The 21,339-nt window shown below is 41.1% G+C and overlaps 1 protein-coding gene across 1 annotated transcript in view; it reads left to right on the forward strand.

The window, feature by feature from the left end:
* Positions 1-19,230, forward strand: part of rasgrf2b (Ras protein-specific guanine nucleotide-releasing factor 2b) — a gene marked incomplete at its 5' end in the record, with an annotated part of 43,490 nt that extends 24,260 nt beyond the window's left edge. The window contains 25 exons of the mRNA XM_083978185.1: positions 1,032-1,121; positions 1,210-1,346; positions 2,228-2,344; positions 2,513-2,592; positions 3,756-3,949; positions 4,085-4,194; positions 4,285-4,403; positions 5,363-5,523; positions 5,639-5,705; positions 6,217-6,353; positions 6,867-6,949; positions 7,286-7,534; positions 10,606-11,099; positions 13,071-13,196; positions 13,719-13,808; positions 14,642-14,748; positions 15,752-15,864; positions 16,065-16,125; positions 16,771-16,874; positions 17,606-17,690; positions 17,777-17,974; positions 18,460-18,539; positions 18,646-18,763; positions 18,870-18,938; positions 19,073-19,230. Coding sequence (XP_083834311.1) covers positions 1,032-1,121; positions 1,210-1,346; positions 2,228-2,344; positions 2,513-2,592; positions 3,756-3,949; positions 4,085-4,194; positions 4,285-4,403; positions 5,363-5,523; positions 5,639-5,705; positions 6,217-6,353; positions 6,867-6,949; positions 7,286-7,534; positions 10,606-11,099; positions 13,071-13,196; positions 13,719-13,808; positions 14,642-14,748; positions 15,752-15,864; positions 16,065-16,125; positions 16,771-16,874; positions 17,606-17,690; positions 17,777-17,974; positions 18,460-18,539; positions 18,646-18,763; positions 18,870-18,938; positions 19,073-19,165 — 3,282 coding nt within the window. The 3' untranslated portion in view covers positions 19,166-19,230. The remainder of the gene's footprint in view (positions 1-1,031; positions 1,122-1,209; positions 1,347-2,227; positions 2,345-2,512; positions 2,593-3,755; positions 3,950-4,084; positions 4,195-4,284; positions 4,404-5,362; positions 5,524-5,638; positions 5,706-6,216; positions 6,354-6,866; positions 6,950-7,285; positions 7,535-10,605; positions 11,100-13,070; positions 13,197-13,718; positions 13,809-14,641; positions 14,749-15,751; positions 15,865-16,064; positions 16,126-16,770; positions 16,875-17,605; positions 17,691-17,776; positions 17,975-18,459; positions 18,540-18,645; positions 18,764-18,869; positions 18,939-19,072) is intronic.
* Positions 19,231-21,339: the final 2,109 nt, after the last annotated feature.

Consider the following 21,339-nt stretch of genomic DNA (forward strand, 5'->3'; position numbering starts at 1 on the left):
CCGGTTCCTCTCCGCTGCCATTTGCATGATAGTGCTAGTGAATAAGAAAATGAAGATGAAAGTGTGTGTGGCTGTAAAATGGCTTTGGTTTCATGTTTCATGCTCCTCTCATTATGTGATAAACTGATGTTGTCAAGAGGCCTGGAGGTAAAAACAAACAGGTTTAAGTGATATAGTAGCAAAGCAGGTGTTTACCAGAAGGCAGTGTTGCTAAGAAAAAACCTTTTACCAGCTATGGTTGAAATTCATTACAGAGAAGTGGTGCTATCTATTATTAGGTTTACAATGTGAAGTGAGTTTCTTTCCCCCCACAGTTTTATGACATTTTGAGCCTGGCGTATTCCCTCTGTGATGCATTTCATGTATGGCTCACTTTTCAAACCCAGTAGATGACATTAAATCTGTGGTAGGTGGTTGGTTTTTCTCACCTGCAGCAAGTAAATGTCACATGTCTAAAGGATAATCTGACCTTGCTGTCTGAAGGGAGCGTTTCACAGCTGCAAGAAATTATGCACAAACTGACATAATTAGATAGATTGGCTCTAAAAGGATTTCATATAAGGGTATCTGCAGATTGGCCTCTGCTAGAAATACATGGCAGTGGATTATGCTTTGTCTTCCGTCCCTGCTGTGTCCTACAATGCACTACAGGTGATCAGACTCATAAGAGCCTTCATTTGCTTACTGTCACCAGCTGATAGCAGCCACCCACCCCCTCCCCTCCCCTCCCCTCCCCTCCTCCCTTCCTGTGTCATTCTCTGTTTCTGAATGAAGGCACCAGATTGTCAAAGATGAGGAAGTCTGATGTTTATCTGGTGAAAACACACCAACAGTTCACTGAGCACGCACTGAATGACTATCACCTACACAATATTCAAACAAAAAGACTGTTGGTCCCATTCAGCATATAATATCCTCATCACTAAAACCTTATCACCTTATACTGTACCTCAGAGGACACCTGCTTCTTTTTAAATGTACATTTTATTTAATGTCTTATATGTTGTTTTTGACTGAATTTCTCTTAAAAGATTATAGCTCTGAACAAAACCAAGGAGCGAATGCGGCCTTACCATGTCAACCATGAAACTGAAGACCCAGACATCAAAAAGATCAAAAAGGTAAATAAATCAATTTCCACATGTTTTGTGTGTTTCTGGTTGCTGTGAAGTGAGATCTCTCATCTTGGCCTCTCTTGTGTCCATTCAGGTGCAGAGTTTCATGCGGGGTTGGCTCTGTCGGAGGAAGTGGAAGATCATCGTTCAGGATTACATCTGCTCCCCTCACGCTGAGAGCATGAGGAAGAGGAACCAGATTGTTTTCAACATGGTGGAGGCAGAGACAGAGTATGTAAATGTACATTATGCCTAGAGGGGTACAGTAGCTGTAGAAAAGTTGTCATTGTTGGTTTGCACTACATGATGTTATCTCACTTCACATCTCAGATCAGGGAAGGATGCCAATTGTGATGTGTTACACTATTAGCAGTGTGCAGCAGGATTGGATGATATGATGATGAATACTATGAGGAGACAGAGACGTGTCCATGCTTTTTATGTTATGTAATGAACTAGGTGTAGCTTTAACATCTCATGCAGTTTGAGATCATTCCTGCAAATCAAAATTGTCCATATTTCTTAATCAAATTGAGTTTTATTGAATCACAGTCACATTATTACACTCTAACTGGCAGACAAAAATCCATCCTCAAATCTCCTGATTAAATGCTTTAGGGCAGTTTGTATTTGCACCAAATTAAACTGTGATGATTGTGCTGTAATATAGAAAATCTGAGATAAATATGATGATATAATATAAGTAATATTGGACTAAATAGATTCAAATGAAGTGTTATATGAGCACTGCTCACACACAGATCATGTTACAAATCACATCTTGCTTGTGGCAAAGACGGTGAAATGGTGACTTCAAAAGATACTTTAATTTCATCCAACATGCTCTCCTATAACAGGTAAAAAAAAAAAAGTAATCTATGTGCAACTGTGTATTACAAAATAAAAAATAAAAAACTCTTAAATATATATAATTGCTTGTGTATGTGTTAAGGAGAGAAATATGAATTCCTACAGCATTGCAGTCTGCTGTACATGACTAATCCAAAGCCTGTGCAAGGATAAACCCAGATGGTTTTATAATAAAGTCATCAATATTAATGTTTTTCTGTTCATCTGTCTGTGTGTGTGTGTGCGTGTGTGTGTGATGACAGGTACGTCCACCAGCTGTACATACTGGTCAACTGTTTCCTCAGACCTCTGAGGATGGCTGCCAGCTCCAAGAAACCCCCCATCAGCCATGACGATGTCAGCAGCATCTTCCTCAACAGGTGTGTACTGTATGTGTTCATCCAACATGTTCTGTTTGTATAATTTCTCCATTTAAATTGATTACTCAAGTGTTAATTACGCCGCAGGCACAAGCAGAGACACATGAGGATTAACAAAAAAACAAAACAACAGTTAAATCTCTTTTGTACTTTTGTTGTATTGTTCAGTGAGACCATCATGTTTCTTCATGAGATTTTCCACCAAGGCTTAAAGGCGAGGATAGCCAACTGGCCAACTCTGGTGCTGGGTAAGCTTCAACATATACCACACATATACCACACAAAAAACGCACAAATACACACTGGGTGCATACCGTTTCCTCTCCAGTGCTCAGTGACATCAAGGTCAGGTTTTCAGTGGTCCTCCAAATCCAGTTGGTCTCATTCAAACGTCAGCCTTGACGTCTTTCTGCCTTTCAGACGCACATGCACACACACGCTCATTTCCCTATCTCTGTCTGCAACACACACAATCATTGTCTTGACAGACAATGACCACTTAGACCAGAAGGCATCCCACAATTTCTCCTCCGAAAACAGAAGCGCCCTCAACAGATAAGCATCACCTAGGAGACAGACGACTGAAAGACGTGGCAGCAAATTACTTGTGACAAATTCAAAAAGGAAAGGGTCCACTGATTAAACATGTCACCCTTATCTGACTCCCTGCTTCAGGCGGGCGCTGAATGGAGATTTTTGGCCAATAGTATGTTTTACTTCAAATCTTTTGCAGATTGTTTGTGTTCTTCTTATTAATGTTTTTTATTGAAAATATGTAGCTTCCAGCACAACTTGTTTTTAGATTATGCACAAATGGATATGCCAATATATAATGGAGGCACAATGGGTTTCTGCAGTAGCTTAAAATGAGCCATTTGTATTTTTTGCTATTGATACATAGCCAGTATGAGCATTAATGGTAGTTTACCTGCTTGCTTGGATGAAACATTGTGATTTTAGCATCAAACTTTATTCATTTCATCACTATGAGCCGTTTCTAGCAGTGGCAAGCAATGGCATTGTTAACTCTTGTCACCATCACAACTGTTCTTACTGCTAACAAGCTAACTAGCACTTTGTCACTTTGATAGCACTGGTCAGAGGGTGTATTATCACCTCCTATCCTGGGAAACACAACAATGGCTGTTCCTGGCAAAGAAACCACGTTCGGTGGCAGAGGACACGTACAAATAGCCCCATGTCTGCTACACCAGATGCTATTTAATTTCATGTCACAAAGATGCTCAAATTAGCTTCCTTTTCCTATTTCTCTCTTTACCACAGCTTCTCTTCTCTTCCCATGTATTTTGTCTTTTTGATTTTGAATTTATTTTTTTTCTTTTTATCTTGACCAACCATAAATCTAAACATCTGGCTACTATGTGGTATATGTGTATGTTTTTGTTTCCAGCTGATCTATTCGACATCCTGCTGCCCATGCTGAACATCTATCAGGAGTTTGTGAGAAACCATCAGTACAGCCTGCAGGTTTTGGCCAATTGTAAGCAGAACAGAGACTTTGACAAGCTGCTGAAACAGTACGAGTCCAACGCTGCCTGTGAGGGAAGGATGCTCGAAACCTTCCTCACGTACCCCATGTTCCAGGTAGAACTTGGACACCGACACACACTCATTTACTTTCACAAATACGTGAAGTGTTGTCTCAATTTATTGCCACCAACTGTCTTCTATAAACACTTCATGCATTTTAAAAGAGCCTTTTTCCACATTCACTTCAAGATCCCCCGCTACATCATCACTTTACATGAGCTGTTGGCACACACACCTCATGAGCATGTGGAGCGCAAGAGTCTTGAATTTGCCAAGTCCAAATTAGAGGAACTGTCCAGGTGTGTATCAGGTTGTCAAAATTATCAACTCTCCTGACGCATGTGAATACACTGAATACTGAACTAACTGGTGTGTTTGTGTTTGGCCAGAGTAATGCACGATGAAGTGAGTGACACGGAGAACATCCGGAAGAACCTGGCCATAGAGCGGATGATAGTGGAGGGCTGTGACATCCTGCTGGACACCAGCCAGACCTTCGTCAGGCAGGGTGAGCTTTCATGTGCTGCCAGCACTGCTCAGCAGACAGAAAATCTCTGAGGGTTTACGTCACAGTAACATCCACCTGTCTGCCAACTTGTACTCAGAGAGCGCAGACATGGTACTGTGGTGGAGCTCAGTCACTGAATCATGACATTAGCCACTGTAATGCTTTCTGGGAGAGGGAAGATTTGTCTCTGTCAGCACGCCAAGGGAAAATGTGACTCTGACTTTGTTGTGGTGTTAACCTCTGGAAAACTTTTTTTTTCATTAGATGTTGTGCTGACTCTGCTCGATCACATCCTATGTATGTAAAATGCCAGACTTACTAGACTTCATCCACTAAAAGTCGCCATTCTTTCACAGAACAGATAAATGGATTACCTGATGACTCAGGTCTTACTGTAGCCTGGAGTGCCAGAACAAACAGTGTGCTTAATCTAATAGAACAAAGTCGTTCTTCATCTCAAATCCACTAAATATTTTGTATTTTATTTACCATCGCTGACCTGAAGCGACAAGTTATTAAAGGAACACAGGTTCAAATCTTGTAAAATCTTAATTCTGATCCAGTGTTTCTGAGAAATTCACTGAATTCATATCTGCACTGGTTGTCAGCAAAAGATATTCTAAATATTGAATAATTCTGCTTGTCTTTTTTGCTGTAATTGTGTTACAGTTCAGTAGATGACAGCGATTTGACAGATCATGACTTGTTCTGATCCTGAAGAAACAAAATGTCACCCTTGAATCTTAACATTTGAGTGATCTCCTCTTTCATTTTACTATTGCAGATCCAAGTGCACACACTTATGCACACATGCAGAATTTATAAATTGTGTTTACAAGTTGTTGTTTTTTTTTTTACACATGCATGTTGTGCCACTGGAAAAGCTTAGTAAAGCCAGCCTCAGCTTAGTGTCAGCTTAATGAAATGTAATGTAATCCTGTGCCCCTCCTGCACTCCAGGCTCTCTGATCCAGCTGCCGTCAGTGGAGCGAGGGAAGCTAAGTAAGGTTCGTTTGGGTTCTCTCTCTCTGAAGAAGGAAGGAGAAAGGCAGTGTTTCCTCTTTACCAAGCACTTCCTCGTCTGCACACGCAGCTCCGGAGGGAAACTCCATCTTCTCAAGGTGAGTACACCTTAACCTCTGCAGTTTAACTTTGTGAGAAAATTTGTTTTCTACATTAAAAGTAACACTCAACTGAAGTGTCAATAAAAGTTTGTGCATCTTCTCTCTTTTGCAGCAAGGTGGAGTTCTGTCCCTAATAGACTGTACACTCATAGAGGAACCAGATGCCAGTGACGAGGAGTGTAAGTTGAAGCAGTGTGTGCATGTTAGTCGACACACATGCAGCACTTATTGGCTCATTTAGGCCCTCCAGCACTTATGGAGGTTAATTAGATGTCAGACAATAAGTGTCCAGAAATGACTTCCCCTTAAATATCAGATGTTCATCCCTTTAAATGTCAGGTTTTGATCTTTTAACATTGCAGTGCCATCATTATTTTTTTTCTGCGGATTCATTTTGCAAATAGGGACTTCGATGAAAAACCTACACACACACCACACACACGCACACACAAACACACCTGCTGAGAAAAGCATGTGCATATGCACACACAGTTGCCTTCAACACACACCTTTAACACTTAAGCCCCAAGAGTGTGTAGAATGGAGATAGTGGGTCTGTTTAATTAACCCTCTGTGTGTCTGTGTGTGTTTGTGTGCGTAATTTTTTCCCTGTTATCGTCATTAAATGGTCTGTTGCACTGTAGAAAATAAATAAATAAATAAACTATTTCTTTCTCCTCTGCCATGCAGCTAAAGCTGGTGGTCAGGTATTTGGTCAGCTGGACTTTAAGCTTGTGGTGGAGCCATCGGACTCACCTTCATTCACCGTGGTGTTGCTGGCACCATCTCGTCAGGAGAAGGCTGCATGGACCAGTGATATTAGCCAGGTAATGCACAAAGTCGCACAAACACACACACGCCCAGACAAACACAGAATAACAAGAACCTCCAAATAGCAAAAGCATGTCTCCGCTGGGCATTGCGAAGGCTTAGTGATAAGTAAACACAGACACGGGTGCAGTTCTCCAGGGGCGGGTTCAGCTCACTGCCTCAGTACTTGACAAACAGAGTAGCACTATAGCGCTAAGCGTGTCAGACTGGATTAATTCTTAACAGACAAAAAAAGACACTGACAGTCCTCTTTTTCACACCATCTTCTTTTTAGTCACACTTCAAAACTATTCTTTGAATTTGTTTTGAAAGGGACCACACACACAAACAAATGAGTGCCTAAGTGTTTTTCCATGAGGACGATATATGAAGTTTCAGCCTTCAGCACCAATGAACGTCTTTGAATACTTGTAATTCAAACAAAAAAGTGAAAATAATTTGCATATGGTATGTTATTCTCTCACTCTATTTTGTCATTATTTACCTTCCTTTCCTCTCTGTCACTGCAGTGTATAGATAATATCCGCTGTAATGGTTTGATGACCAGTGTATTTGAGGAGAACTCCAAAGTCACTGTGCCTCATATGATCAAGTAAGTATGTTTATGTGTGTGAAGAGGAAAACCATCTCTTCATGCCGCTGTTGCAAAACATACCTTTATAATGAAGCATATCTGGGTGAAAATGTCACAGTTGTGTTGATGTAACGTTTCTAGGCTGTATGTTATGTATTATGCTTTTTAATATATTGATTTTTACCTGCTTGATGGTATTCTTTGGTCTTATTTTTTACCGCCTTTCTTTAAAATTAGTGGATTTTTTATTAATTTTGTTTTTGTTGAGCTCCTTTTCATAAACTTTTCCTTGCTTAGCAGCCCAAACAGTCACCCATGCTTGGTTATGTGTGTGTGTACGTGTATATCCATCAGATCCGATGTGCGTCTCCATAAAGATGATGTTGACATTTGCTTCAGCAAGACGCTCAACTCCTGCAAGGTCCCCCAGATCCGCTACGCCAGCGTGGAGCGGCTGCTGGAGAGGCTGACCGACCTGCGTTTCCTCTCCATAGACTTCCTCAACACCTTTCTGCACACATACAGGATCTTCACCACAGCCACGGTGGTCATGGACAAACTGGCCGACATCTACAAGAAGCCGTTTTCCTCCATACCCATCAGGTCATACTGTGCACACACACACACACACACACATAAATGTCAGCTACAAACACACATAAAGACAGAAATAACATATATGAGGAGGTGATCGCCTCATATAACTTCATAAAATCTACTACATTCTGATCTGTCTGGTGTCTGTGTATGATTTTGTGCTTATACAAACACGAACACAGAAGGATGTTTATTGGCATTTTGTGAATTTTCTTTACTTTCTTTCTTTTCTTTTTCTTTTTTCACTGTGTGAATGATGTAATCAGGTGTGCTTCCACCTCGGTCCACAAGGTTAAATACATACTGGCTGAAATACACACCAGCCTGTGTGTGGGGACCAGCAGAACAGATGCTCCAACAAAGTTTCTGGCACAGCCATAGGAATATATTGTGTATCCAATGAGAGGTCTCTTTCTCTCTCTCTCTCTCTCTCTCCCCCCTGCTTTCCCCATGCTCTCTCTTTCTTATTAGGCTCTGGCTGCATCAGATTCATGTGTTTATATTCCTTCCTCTGCTTTACCTCAATTAGCTTTTCAATTTGAAAAGCTCTGCCTTTCCCTTTGCCCAGGGGCATGTTTGAATGCAAAGCTTTATTCACCATGACCTGTGGCCTCCCTCTCACTGGGAGAGAGCAGGAAAGATTCATGCAGGTGTGCAGGTGCAAGTGTGGTACAGGCATGTGGGGAAAGTCTGCTTTCTTAAACCTTTACTTAAATAGGATGCGTCTAATGTTTGCCCTTAATGCCTCTCCAGTTTGGCACATGAGCAGCGCAAATGTGCCTCTAGTCAACTCCCCTGTTTATTTAAGTACAATAGCATCGGTACAGTATGAACAAGATTTATGTTTTCCAGTTGTTTGTTAGTAGGTTTTTTAATCTTCTTTGTGTTCATCTATTATAGTCATCCATAGCCTTGTGGATGTCATCTTTCATGTTTATCTTGGTATTACTAATTTTGAGGTCTATTAATGGCCGTCTTATGGGCAAAGAAAGGTGCACGACAGTTTCCTGTGTCTCACACAGATGATTAGATTCTCTGCTGTTATGGACACACATGCTCACACTCTTGCAGCAATAAGGTTATTAAACATTAACATAGGTTCCTTGCACTGGATTTCTCTTTCTCCCATGTGGTCAGTATAGGTCAGTATCTGAAGACATGCTGCTGCTCTTCCACTCACCCCCTCCTCCTCCTCACCTCCCCCCCTTCAAACACACCTTTCCTCCTCCGAGAGATTCATTCATCATTCTCCCACCATCTTCTCTCAAACCATCCTCCGCCTCCGTCACATCCCCCACTGGCATTCACATGTCTCGATCCAACCGTCACACCCATCCATCTAATCATTTTTCTGTGTCATCCATCTTTTTCGTGTCCCCTCCAACTACAGGGCGCAGTACCACTCATTTGACCGTCTGTCCATCTCATCCATCTGTCCCGACTACAGCCTGAAGATCAAGAAGATAGCCATGGATCAGTCCAAGTAACCAACTCCACTCTCTCTGTCCTCCTTCTTACTCTCTTTTTTCCTACTTTTTCTGCTCGTTCTTCCATTCCTCTCTTGGTGTGATTCTTCACTGATGCATGACTTTCCCCCTTGACTCTTTAGTGACTTCTTTATCTTTATAAGAATGAATAACAACAACTCACAGAGGTTGTAATTTCATCCGTTTGAGACATTTTAGGTTGATGGTACAAAAACAGGGACGGGTGAAGGGAAAATATTTTGTAGTCTTCAGTCTGCAGCTGGTCTGTAGCATGTTTTTCTCACTGTGGCATCGCTTCCTCAAGGCTGGTTTTTCCTTCTGTATCCATATTGATCCTTCTTGTCATTCCTCCTCAGTCTGCTTTTTATCCTTCTGTTGAGCATATTTTGGTGCTTGCTTCATATTTCTGGTGCTTGGTTCAGATTTCCTTCTGCATTTCTCCTTTGGGCCTTTCCTCCATCCTCCCTTTATTTCCCTCCACCCTCTTTCAATCTGGGATGCAAATTTTTCTTCTATTTCCTCCTGAATACCTGGCATATGTGAATAAATGATGGCTGTGTTTATCTATGCATGATTACTTCTCTCTTGATGTAGGTCTTTACACTCTGAGTAGTGTTAACGTCATCATGAAGAGAAAACCCAAATGCTTGCTAATTAAAACTTTTGCACCTCCATTGCCTAGTAAATAAGGCATTTAAATGTTGCAAATGTAATCTGCAGTAACGGATAGAGCTGAGTGCATTTTATGTTGACTATGATGCTCCTTTCAGGCACAGGATCAGATACTAAATTCCATTTCTGTGACTTTCTGCTTTAGGGGTGTTGAAAGGCATTTATACTCATGCTGGCTGAACAGTTTTTATACATAGTCCCGACAGTGCAGCAGCACAGTGATCCTAGACATTCAACAAAGACCTTTTTCGAGCTAAACACCAACAAGACAGTCACTTAACATAAGCCAAGCTGTACAAACTTAACTTACTAAACTCTAAACTCAAGTCAAAAAGCACCTTAGCATCAAGCATGAAGTTCATCCAGTAAGAGTAGAAGATGAGAGATGGTACTGGTGAGAGAGTACCAAAACAGTAAGGGTCCAGGTCATAAAACCAAAAGATTTGTTCGTCAGTGCTATAAAGCTCCATGGGGCTAATGGATCTGTAAAGTCTAGTAATGATTCTTTGTGGGTCTATCACTACAAGCTACCTCTGTCACATCCTTTGAACTGATAAACAGAATGATTACAGCAGCTTTAAGTTTATGTGAACCTTGCTTTCTATTAAAATATGGGAACCATGTATATACAGTAAAGGTGTTGCACTACTGTAATAATCAAACTACAAGTCAGAGACATTGTTCTTTACAGTATGAATTCTGATGACACTGTATGACATTTTTAACCCTAAACCAAGGATTTATCTCTAATACAGGGAAGCCTGAAAAAAAAATCCATTTGCTAACAAACCTTTTACAGTCTGGGGGATAGAGACTCTCGTATTGAGCTGTCATAATCACTTGTTTGCCTGAACTCTCGCTTTATTGCTCTTGTAATATCCTAGTATTTTGCTAACATATTGCTTTCCCTCCTTTCAGGTCCTTGGAGCTGTTCTTTGCCACCAATCAGAACAACAGAGGTGGCGAGCACACAAACGATAAATCTCCTCGTCTCTGCCGCAAGTTCTCCTCTCCTCCTCCTCTGTCCATCCCATCCCGCACCTCCTCCCCTGTCCGAACACGAAAGCTTTCCCTCCACTCCCCCATCAGCGCCAGGGTCGGAGGCCTTGACCTGACAAGTCCTCTGTCAAGCTTTGGCATCAACCACAACACGTCGCAGTCTGCTGCCAGCAGCCCGACATCTGCCCACACCCCTCAGACCCCGACGCCTCAGACCCCGACCCCAACCACCTCTTCTCCTCCTCCCCCTCCCTCCTCAACTTCTCCCCCACCCAACAACTCCAAAACACAACAAGACCAAATTCCTACTGTTCCTTCGTCCCCGGACCAGAGTCCCGGGCCGACTGCAGAGGGAGAGGAGGCGCCCAAGATCGACCCCTTCTGTGGGAAACTGCGACGGAGCATCCGTAGAGGTACAGTACACCACAGTGTCCGTATGAACACAATACAAAAACACTTTTACTCCCATTAGAGCTGTGTTCCATTTATGTTATACTACCTAACAACAGAGAAATAACAACCCACACACATGACAAAAGCCAAAATTATCAAATCCTTAAGTACGTGAATGTAAAAACACTGGAAACTGACAACATTTTGATTTTAAATAAGTAATAATCTGACAAAGAGTTCCTTAACAGCACCTGGGCAGTTCTTTTTGCACCTTTAACAACACCAAACATTGATACCAGGTTGTAGTATAGTTCTACATCACTTCAGTGAGGAGAGGTTACACCAGAAAAATGTCAGAAAAGACCACATACAATATTTCTCAAACGTAGAACCTTTTGGATGTTTTAGTGGAATCCAGAAATACTGTCAAAAGATGATTATTGTGCTTTTTCCCATGACTATGACAGGCTGGGGCTGTAACAGCCATATGCAAAAATGTGAAGCATTAAGCAGATGATAAAACTCTTCTCCTGCATTATGCCATGTGCTCCGTATATAAACTATATATTCTCCATAACTGAGCATCCACATGTACAGTCTTATTGGGGTACTCAAGAGCTCATGAAGAGCTGGAGGTCACTCATCAAACGACGCAGTGTGAAGTGTTCTCTATAAGAGCAGAACAGGCGCCTGGTGGGACATCATTATCTCCTCGCATTTGTGTGCTTGAGTCAACTAAGCTGACTTCCCACCGCACATGCTCAGATCCTCTAATAGTAGCCTGGACGGGAGACTGGAGACAGTGTTGTCAGGCTGTCACGGTATAAGAAGCAGCAACGCCGAGGACAAGCTCCAGTTAGACCCTCATTAGCATGTGCATGCACACGCGCCTAAATTGTGTGTATGTATGTGTGCCGATGTGCATGTGTGAATGCATACGTGTGAGACAGCTGCTAACCGCTGCTAACTGCTCACCGGGAGAAAAAGGCCCATTAGTGGCCGTGCCATCAAACCACCCTCACTTCCTCTACATAGTCAGTTCCTTAGCCCCTAATCAGTCCATAGATTTCTGCACTGTATGTACCTGTACACATACTGAACAGATATTTCCATATCTTTTATTTTTCTATTAATCTTGCCCTGTTTCTTGGTCTTTCCTCTCTTACTGACAAATTTTCAAGTGTGACGATCTGAAGAGACGTTAGATGAAACCTCTCACAGTTTGAGACGACCCTGCCTCTCTGTGTCTTTCAAGTTACATCAAAGTGAGATTTATCTCAATGGAACATTTAGATTTAATCGCAAAGCAAAGCACCTCAATACACAAGCAGTAACACAAGCATCTAGAGTAGGGATGCTGGTAATAAGGCGGAGTGTTTACTGTACTCAAGGCCAAATGCAAAAATGAACTCGTGACAAATTAAAGGAAAAACCTGAATAAATATACCAAGTGTCGACCCAAGTGCACACCTGTGGGAGACGGTGCCACAGTTATCATCAAAGCACTAAAAATGAAGAAATATCATTTGGAAAATGAGGTATTCATCCCTCCAGAAACATGTAGATTCATGTTGAGGAAAACTGAGGCTGTTGTGGAGGCTTGTGTTGGCTCACACTTAATGTTGATTTTTCCTCCAATTTGTCACCCATTTAAACTGTGTATTTTGGTTCAGTTGTAATCCTTGCTAATGCGCCAAGACACACTTGAATTATCGCTTCTTTTCTGGTCACTATATTCATGTATTTATGTTGGAGTTGGAGTGTTTAATTTATTTATTTATCTATTGTATTTAAAAAAAAAAAAAAAATTGGACTGAACTGAATCATCTGAATTGAACTGATTGGACATTTTCTGGGTGAATGAATCAATGTAACACACAAACATGTGGAATTACGGATGATATTGTTCTTCATTATAGTGGAGCAGCAGCGGTAATGACTAGCCATCATCATCACTGCTACTCTTGTTCTTCTCCTCTCCTCCTGTCCAGCTGTTCTGGAGTCAGTGTCGCTGGAGAAAATCATCCCAGAGTCTCCTCAGAGCAGCGAAGCAGGAGACATGTCTCCATGTCGCTCTCCCTCCACACCTCGACACCTCCGCTACAGACAGCCTGGAGGTTAGACTGTGTGTGTATGTATGTGTTTATGTGTGTGTGTGTAGTTTATGACTCATAATTAGACCACAATGTCATAGGCAGAGGCCTCTGCAGTGCGCAGCGTTGTGCTCACTGATGGGCAGCTTGGGACCCTGGAGGCTAACGTCATTGGTACAGCAGCAAAACACAAAAGTCAACCCAGACCCTGTGTGTTTGTATCAGAGTTTTTGGTTAGTGGAAGTTTTTTCCTTGGGGTATGCCCAGTGAAATTGATTTCCTGGATGGCATGAGTATGGTTAGTCATGCGGACTTCATTGTGCTTACAACAAAAAATACAAAAATGTTAATGATTGGCAGTGTTGCTTTTGCCAGCTATGAAATGATTATTTCATTTGACTCACAATGTCAGGGGAAAAATCACAATAAAGTAATTTTAATTGGTTGCTATTGTAATCCTGTCACATATCAGAATGAAAAATATATATATATATAATTTACTGTATTGTTGCTCTTGATGATAATTATGTGTTTGTGTGTCTGCAGTCCAGTCAGGGGAGAACTCACGCTGCTCAGTCTCTCCTGCCTCAGCCTTCGCCATCGCTACAGCCGCTGCAGGACATGGTACTCCACCAGGTACACACACACACACACACACACACACACACACACACACACACACACACACACACACACACACACACACACACACACACACACACACACACACACACACACACACACACACACACACACACACACACACACAGGCACACACACACACACAGATTGATTAAACATATTGTGAAGTTTTCAGTGAATTAATGAAGGGGTGTTGTTGAAAGTGAATGTCAATAAACTATAGCCAAGGTAATATGGAAAAGTGAGTCTTTAATTCAAACTGCCTTTTATTGTTGACAGAGTGTTAAAATAATACTGCAGACCAAGTTTATCATAACAAGGTTTTATATATTCTGAGGGAAGCTAGAAGTCATTTTTTCTTCTGAAGAGTATATACAATATTTTAATATAATAATCAATGTAATATCATATCATAGGCGATAGGCCTGGAAAAGTAATGGAAGAAAGTTGTCCTTTTACTTTCTTTATAAAAATAGCTCCAGTATAGGATTTTTTTTTATGTGTAATTAATTTGTCAGTGTAGCACTACGTGGACCAAGTAAAATACTAAAACTCTGTGTCTGTCCAAGCAAACACTTTTGGTTTTATTTGTTCAGATATGACATTGATGCTATGATAGAATAGAAACTAAATGAATTAATAGTTATAGTCCTTACACTCCACATTTAACAGTTTTCACACATTTCAAAAGAGTTTCTCCTTGTGATATATTTACTTTCATCCACATTATTTGGACAATCGTGTTGGATCTTGCCGTCAGTGGTGGAGTATAATACATTATGCAATCGTAACTCTGAAGCTTTCGTTTTCTCCTTCTCTTTTTCCAGTCTTTACTAACTCTGAGAGAACTTGTGATAAAGAGTTCATCATCCGCCGAGCTGCAACCAACAGAGTTCTCAACGTGTTGCGTCACTGGGTGTCCAAACACTCACAGGTCTGTCTGCACCCACTACTCCCACTACTGCCTGTATATGTGTGTGCGTGTGTGTGTGTGCGGAGCTGGGTTGGATGCTGTATTTTGCTGTGGTGGTCAAGTCTGTGGTCTCATTAAAGCAGGTGTCTGATGCGTTCTCTCCCTGCTCTGTTGCTCTCACTTGAGCATGTAAACAGCCGCATGCACACAAACACACACCACATAATGTTGCCGTGTCAGTTAGACGAGCAGCGCAGCCCGCCTCAGTCCACCTACCCACTCTGCTAAACAGCCAGTGGTGCCTCTAATGAATCGAATATCAAGGTAATTGCCTGGCTCCCTGTGTAGAGGTCCTTCCAGTCCAACTGCATCGATCTGTTTTATGTATTTTTCTTCAATAATACAAAATGCTGTGATGACGGGCCAGCTTTAGCCGGCTTATTAACACACAGACAAGCACAAACACACACATTTGTACACCCACTCACATTTTTCTATCTGAGGCCAAAGAACAAAGAGCTTGTTAAAACCGACCTTTGAACAGAAGTTCAATTGAAGTGGGGAGGAGGAAAGGGAGAAAGTGAAGGGACAGGAGGTGTAAAGAAGATTGGAGGGAATAAGAGGGAAAGGAAGGATGATACAGCAGTGACAGATGATTGAATGGGGGAGATGAGAAGAAGTAATTAATCATAACCCTGAGGGAGAGAAGAATGGGATCACCTGTTGTGTGTGTATGTGTATGTGTGTGTGCAAGGTGCACAGACCTTTGTAATTCCTAATCTACAAACAAGAATATTCTTTTATATTCTTTTCACCATGATGCTATTAATTCAGTTATGTCAAATATCCTTATAAACCTAAATAGGATATGGAGTAAATAGGTCAAATAGGTCTGGGTCTGGTTTTTATTAGAATTAAATTAAGTTTTATGTTGTGATGCAAGTTCAGTTTAAGAAACGTTGCGGTGAACCTTTTAAGTCAGGGTCCTTTCACGTATAAAAGCTCATTTGTGCTTTGTGTTTAGGACTTTGAGATGAACGGGGAGCTGAAGATGTCAGTGATCTGTCTCCTGGAGGAGGTGCTCAGAGATCCAGACCTTCTGCCACAAGAGAGAAAAGCTACTGCCAACATACTAAGGTGCAGCACACACACACACACACACACACACACACACACACACACACACACACACACACACACACACACACACACACACACACACACACACACACACACATACACATATACAGCTGCACAGATAGCTGCACGTTCAGTATCATACTGCACATGTATGAAGCACTTGATTGCAACACTACCCTCCACTTCCACTCTCCTAGTGCCCTTTCTCAAGACGAGCAGGATGACGCCCAGCTGAGGATCGAGGACATCTTACAGATGGTGAGAAAACTGCAGCACATCAAATCTTAAATTACCCTTTGGTGAGCCATTGAAAACATTTTGTTGTGATTTTATGTTTAATCAGTTTTTATTCCTTTGGACCAGATACACAGCAATGTTTATCTGACAATGTTTTATAAAAAAGATAAATTCCACAACTTTCTGCATAATGTGAACCTCTTGCTACTGCAGACTTTCTATTTGACATGGCATTTAATTTCAATATGAATATTCATGTGGCCCTCTATGGGATTACTTGCTTTTATGAAACTGTCTCCCTAATGTATTTACACATTAATACACACCTCCCCTAATTTCCTGGTACTCCCCTTTGCCAGTTCTTGGGATGAAAACAATCAGGGCTCAGGAATGTCTCTGCTGAATGGTCTTGGCTGAATAGTATTTGGAAATCACAGAGAGAGACACATTGGCTTTGTCAGAAAGTTAAAAGTGCATACTGTCCCCTCCCCTTCTCCTGTCTGTTGTCCATCTCCAGCGGATTGTCAAATGTCAAAATTCAGATTAATCGTAATGAGCCTCTTTAATAGACATCTATACTGTATCTCCTTGTTATTAGGGCTTTGTGTTATGCTGTGAGTATTTGTTTACGACTGTGTGTGTGTGCATGTCCCTGTGTGTGTTTAGGCAGACTGTCCGAAGGCAGAGTGTTTTGAATCCCTCTCAGCGATGGAGCTGGCTGAACAGATCACTCTGCTGGATCACATTGTCTTCAGGAGTATTCCTTACGAGTCAGTCCTCACCTCACACACTGTCACCTGCATCAGGCCGAACTACACAAAATCAGTTTCATGGCTACTGAGACCGGCTACTGCACATAAAACTTTGTTTTTACAAGGACAACATGAAAAAGTGACGGCATTGCATTATAACTTCACCACTTCAAACATCCAGTTATTCTTTATTAAGATATTCACATACTGCTATGACGAAGGTTTCTCCTTCCATCCCGCTTTGAGAAACATCTGCAGCTGCTCATTTGTGGTGCATACTGTATTTAATTTTCTGATAATGAGAATTGAAAATAATTTTTCAACTCAATGATTTAGACCAATTTCCTTTGCTGTTAATTGGGTAACACGCACAAGATGTGATTATACGTAAACAGTAACTTTTCTAACATCAAAAATCTGTGACCTGAGAGAGATCATCCAATTCTCCAGCGTGTTATATTAAACTAGTTGGAAGAATAAGGAAATACAAATAGCTTTTAAATATTAAAGCAAAGCTGTTTTGTAGTTTCTCATGTTGAGATTTTGGCTAAATGGCAGCAGAAGATTTTCATCCAACAATAATACTCTAATCACTGTTCAGTTCTTGTTTTTTCTCCTCTTTCTTTGTGGTGCGGAAATCCTGACAAAAGATGATAATAACAGTAAATCACTCATATCTTGTGAGCCTGATGTGCTGTATTTTAGATCTCATTCAGACCTCTCACATGTTTTTTCCCTCCTTTTCTCAGAGAGTTCCTGGGCCAGGGCTGGATGAAGGTTGATAAGACGGAGCGGACGCCCTATATCATGAAAACTAGCCAACACTTCAATGACGTGAGCTCTTTCACTGCATCTCTGACTCCGCTGTCACTTTCAAATGTATCTCCTTTTTATTTACTCCCCTCTCTTCCTTATTGAAGATGAGTAACCTGGTGGCATCACAGATTATGACCCACACAGACGTGGGCTCGAGGGCCAACTCCATAGAGAAGTGGGTTGCTGTGGCTGACATCTGTCGCTGTCTCAACAACTACAACGGAGTTCTGGAGATCACGTCTGCTCTCAATCGCAGTGCCATCTACCGTTTGAAGAAGACGTGGGCTAAAATCAGCAAACAGGTGGAATAATTCCCCATCAATCCTCTCTATGTATAAAACACAGTTCGCACTAAGTATTTCACTTAAAAACAAGTGCATGTAAAGTTTTTTTTAGAAGCGCAGAGGAATAGGAGAAAGTTATTTTGTCTCTACATGGATGTCTCTTGGTAGCATTGATGTCATTAGAGAGTTCAGAGACAAGACAATGTAGCACGGCATTCCCTCGTCGTGCTCAGTATCTTTCCCTGCTTCATTCTGATGAACCCTAAATCAATTAAGGCCATAATCATCCAATCACCAGACAGTCTGTCTCTCCACCAAGCCATTCTGCCTCTTCAGCTCTGAGGCTAATTTGATTTTTGCCATTTTATTACTTTTAATCATCATCTTTTATCGAGAGTAAGTGGATCTTAGGTTAATGCAACTGTCTTTTTTGGCCCGAGTTGTTCATAATCATCTTTTAACTGATTTTGTGATTTTGAATGTGTATTTGTCGTCTCTCTCAGACTAAAGCTCTGATGGACAAATTGCAGAAGACTGTGTCCTCTGAGGGGAGGTTTAAGAATCTGAGGGAAACCTTGAAAAAGTGAGATTTTTCACAAATGAGACAATAGAAATGAGTTTTTCTTGGCTGTTTAAAAAGATAAAATGAAAGAAAATATTTCACACTTTCACACACTGTCCCCCAACAGCTGCAACCCTCCATGTGTGCCATACCTGGGAATGTATCTAACAGACCTGGCTTTTATTGAGGAAGGGACGCCCAATTTCACTGAGGAAGGTCTTGTAAACTTCTCCAAAATGAGGATGGTAGGCTCATACGTTCATTTAAAAATAAAATACACAACGTCATCAACACGTGTACACTCTACTGTACTTCAACATCAAATCAACTTTAATTCTACATTTGCTTTAGATATCCCATATCATCAGAGAGATCCGACAGTTCCAGCAGACTCCATACAGAATAGAGCATCAACCCAAGGTATATACTCTTTTCTAAGCATCACTTCTTTCTGCAAATACATTTCTATCTATTCATCTAGCTGTTAAAAATGCTAAAATTGGCAGCTACGTATGTGAAACCTTTAATGGCACTAATTAATGTTTTCTCTCCAGGTGACCCAGTACCTCATGGATAAGACTCTCATCATGGATGAAGACACGCTCTATGATCTGTCACTGAAGATTGAGCCCAGGCTTCCCGCCTGAGTTACAGCTGTTTGTGGCCAGCAGGAGAATGTCAAACCTGGACCCCCTCCCCCAAAGGGCAACACGCCCACGCAATCTCATCAATCAAGAGGAAATCAGGAAGTTTTGAGAGCGGCATGAAGATGGAAATAAAGGACTGATGTGAGAGATAGCTTGAGAGCCTCGTGTGAGGACAGTCAAAGGAGCTTCAGAGTTTTTACAAGCGACTGAGAGCGCATGAGAAGTGGACAGACTGCAGATTTGTAAAGTGTTAGGCTGATTTGCCTTGAAGGCACACAAGCTGCGTTGCATGAGGGTTTTGAGGAAATGGCATGTTGCTGTGTGTGTGTGTGTGTGTGTACTCATCATTTCCTCAATGGAGAGTGTGGTTGCACAAGACATCACACTTCCTCAGATGGCCTAAGAGAGCAGGAAAGGCTGAGAGCATGGAGGAGGGAATCAAATACAGTGGGTATAACAGAGATGTAGCATATACAGATAGTGTGACAGAGAGATGTCTGAGCTCGTGTCTCTGTGCTGTTGTCTGTGTTCATGTTGCCTGTGCAATTCTGTGCCATGTCCCGGAGCAAGAGACCCCTAAATTGCTTTCTGTCATGATGGTCACTGCATAAAACTTGCATGATTTCAGCTTGGGATGTAACTGTGTAAAATGGCCTTCAACCTGACCCCTGACCCTCAGCTTAGCATGCTTCACTCTTAACCTGGGTGACAACTGAGCCACTATGCACCCTCAGTGGGCTGGGTACGGCGAAATGCCTTTAAGCCTTCAAATATAATGTGGACAGACATTAAAACAAGACAAAAAGATTATCTGAAATGGAAAATTTGGTGCATTTGGTTATGAAGGGTCTGATATTTTTCCATTTATGAAACAATTAACTCTTTGTCTTTAAACAGCCTTTTCCTAAAGACTTCCCATGAGAATGGAGAGCTGTTTTTTTTAAAGAAAAAAAAAGAAGTCCACATGAATGATACACAAATTATAAATTTCACTTTACAGTGCCTTCCACTAGTGTAGGTCAATTTCCCCACAATTGCCAATTTACAAGCAAATTTTTTATACACAGTAAATCCTGCATTGAAATCCTCAGATTTCTTTTAAAAATAAGATAGAAAATATTCTCATAAAGCTTCTTTTTTCAGAAAATAGGTCATGTAGACTTAACAGTAGCATGTTAGTGAAAACACAGTGAAGTCATTGGCGCATCTAATTGTCAGCAAATATCTCCCTCTAGTGTTTAAACCTTGCTATAACCTTCTGCTGACCCAAAGCTTTTGCAGTGTTTGTGTGCATTTGACTTTTGTTTTCGTTTTTTAACTCCTTTTTTTTGTTGTTTTTTTCATTTCATTTTATATAATTTGCTTTTACAAACTGTCAAATTCTGACATGTGTATAGTCAGGTCTCAGTGTGCAACCTTTGGATGTACGCTGGGACAGTTTTTGCACTCCCTGAGATGTAGCTTTGCTTGAGTGACAGTATGATCGTTATTTACCATGCTATTTATTTAATCAGATACTGTATTTATATTATATTTGTATATAGTGACTCCACACATATCATATGATCAATGAAACTTTGAATTGTTATGCTGTGAATATTATTTTTCTTTTGTCTTTCTTGCTTTTATGTTGTATTCTAGTTTTGCATCCCAGGCTCTTGTATTGCAAGAAATCTGTTTAACTTTATTCTGAAATTTAGAGAAAAAAAAAGTCTTTTGAAGGTTAAAAAAAATGTAGCATTTGAAAAATAAAAATTTGTTTTCCATATAGCTGATATGATGAATGTAGTTGTCCTGCAACAGCTGCATGTTGTGCATGTCTGACTGGACGCTCCCTGTTCCTTCTCCCGCTGCTTATCTATATTAATATTGTCTCTGTAGGTGTCAGGAGGCTCCGTTAAAAAGGCATAAAAATGATATCTTGTCTATCAAATCTGGAATGTTAGTCTCTTGGTGTGTACCGTACAAAGTCAAGCATAGTCTTTATAGGCTGTGCCATCTGCAGAACAGTCTGTTGTTATGCAGTGTTGGACGTTACGCAGGCCTCAGTGGAAATGGAGAGCCTTCCTCATAAAACAATAACCTTTCTCCAGATTGATTAGAGGAAATGTTTTCAGGCTTCGCTTTTGGGAAAACGTGTCATTTGCACTGCTCCTGTAATTCTGAGTGTCTAT

Source organism: Trachurus trachurus, assembly GCF_905171665.1.
Source record: "Trachurus trachurus genome assembly, chromosome: 9".
Taxonomy (NCBI): domain Eukaryota; kingdom Metazoa; phylum Chordata; class Actinopteri; order Carangiformes; family Carangidae; genus Trachurus; species Trachurus trachurus.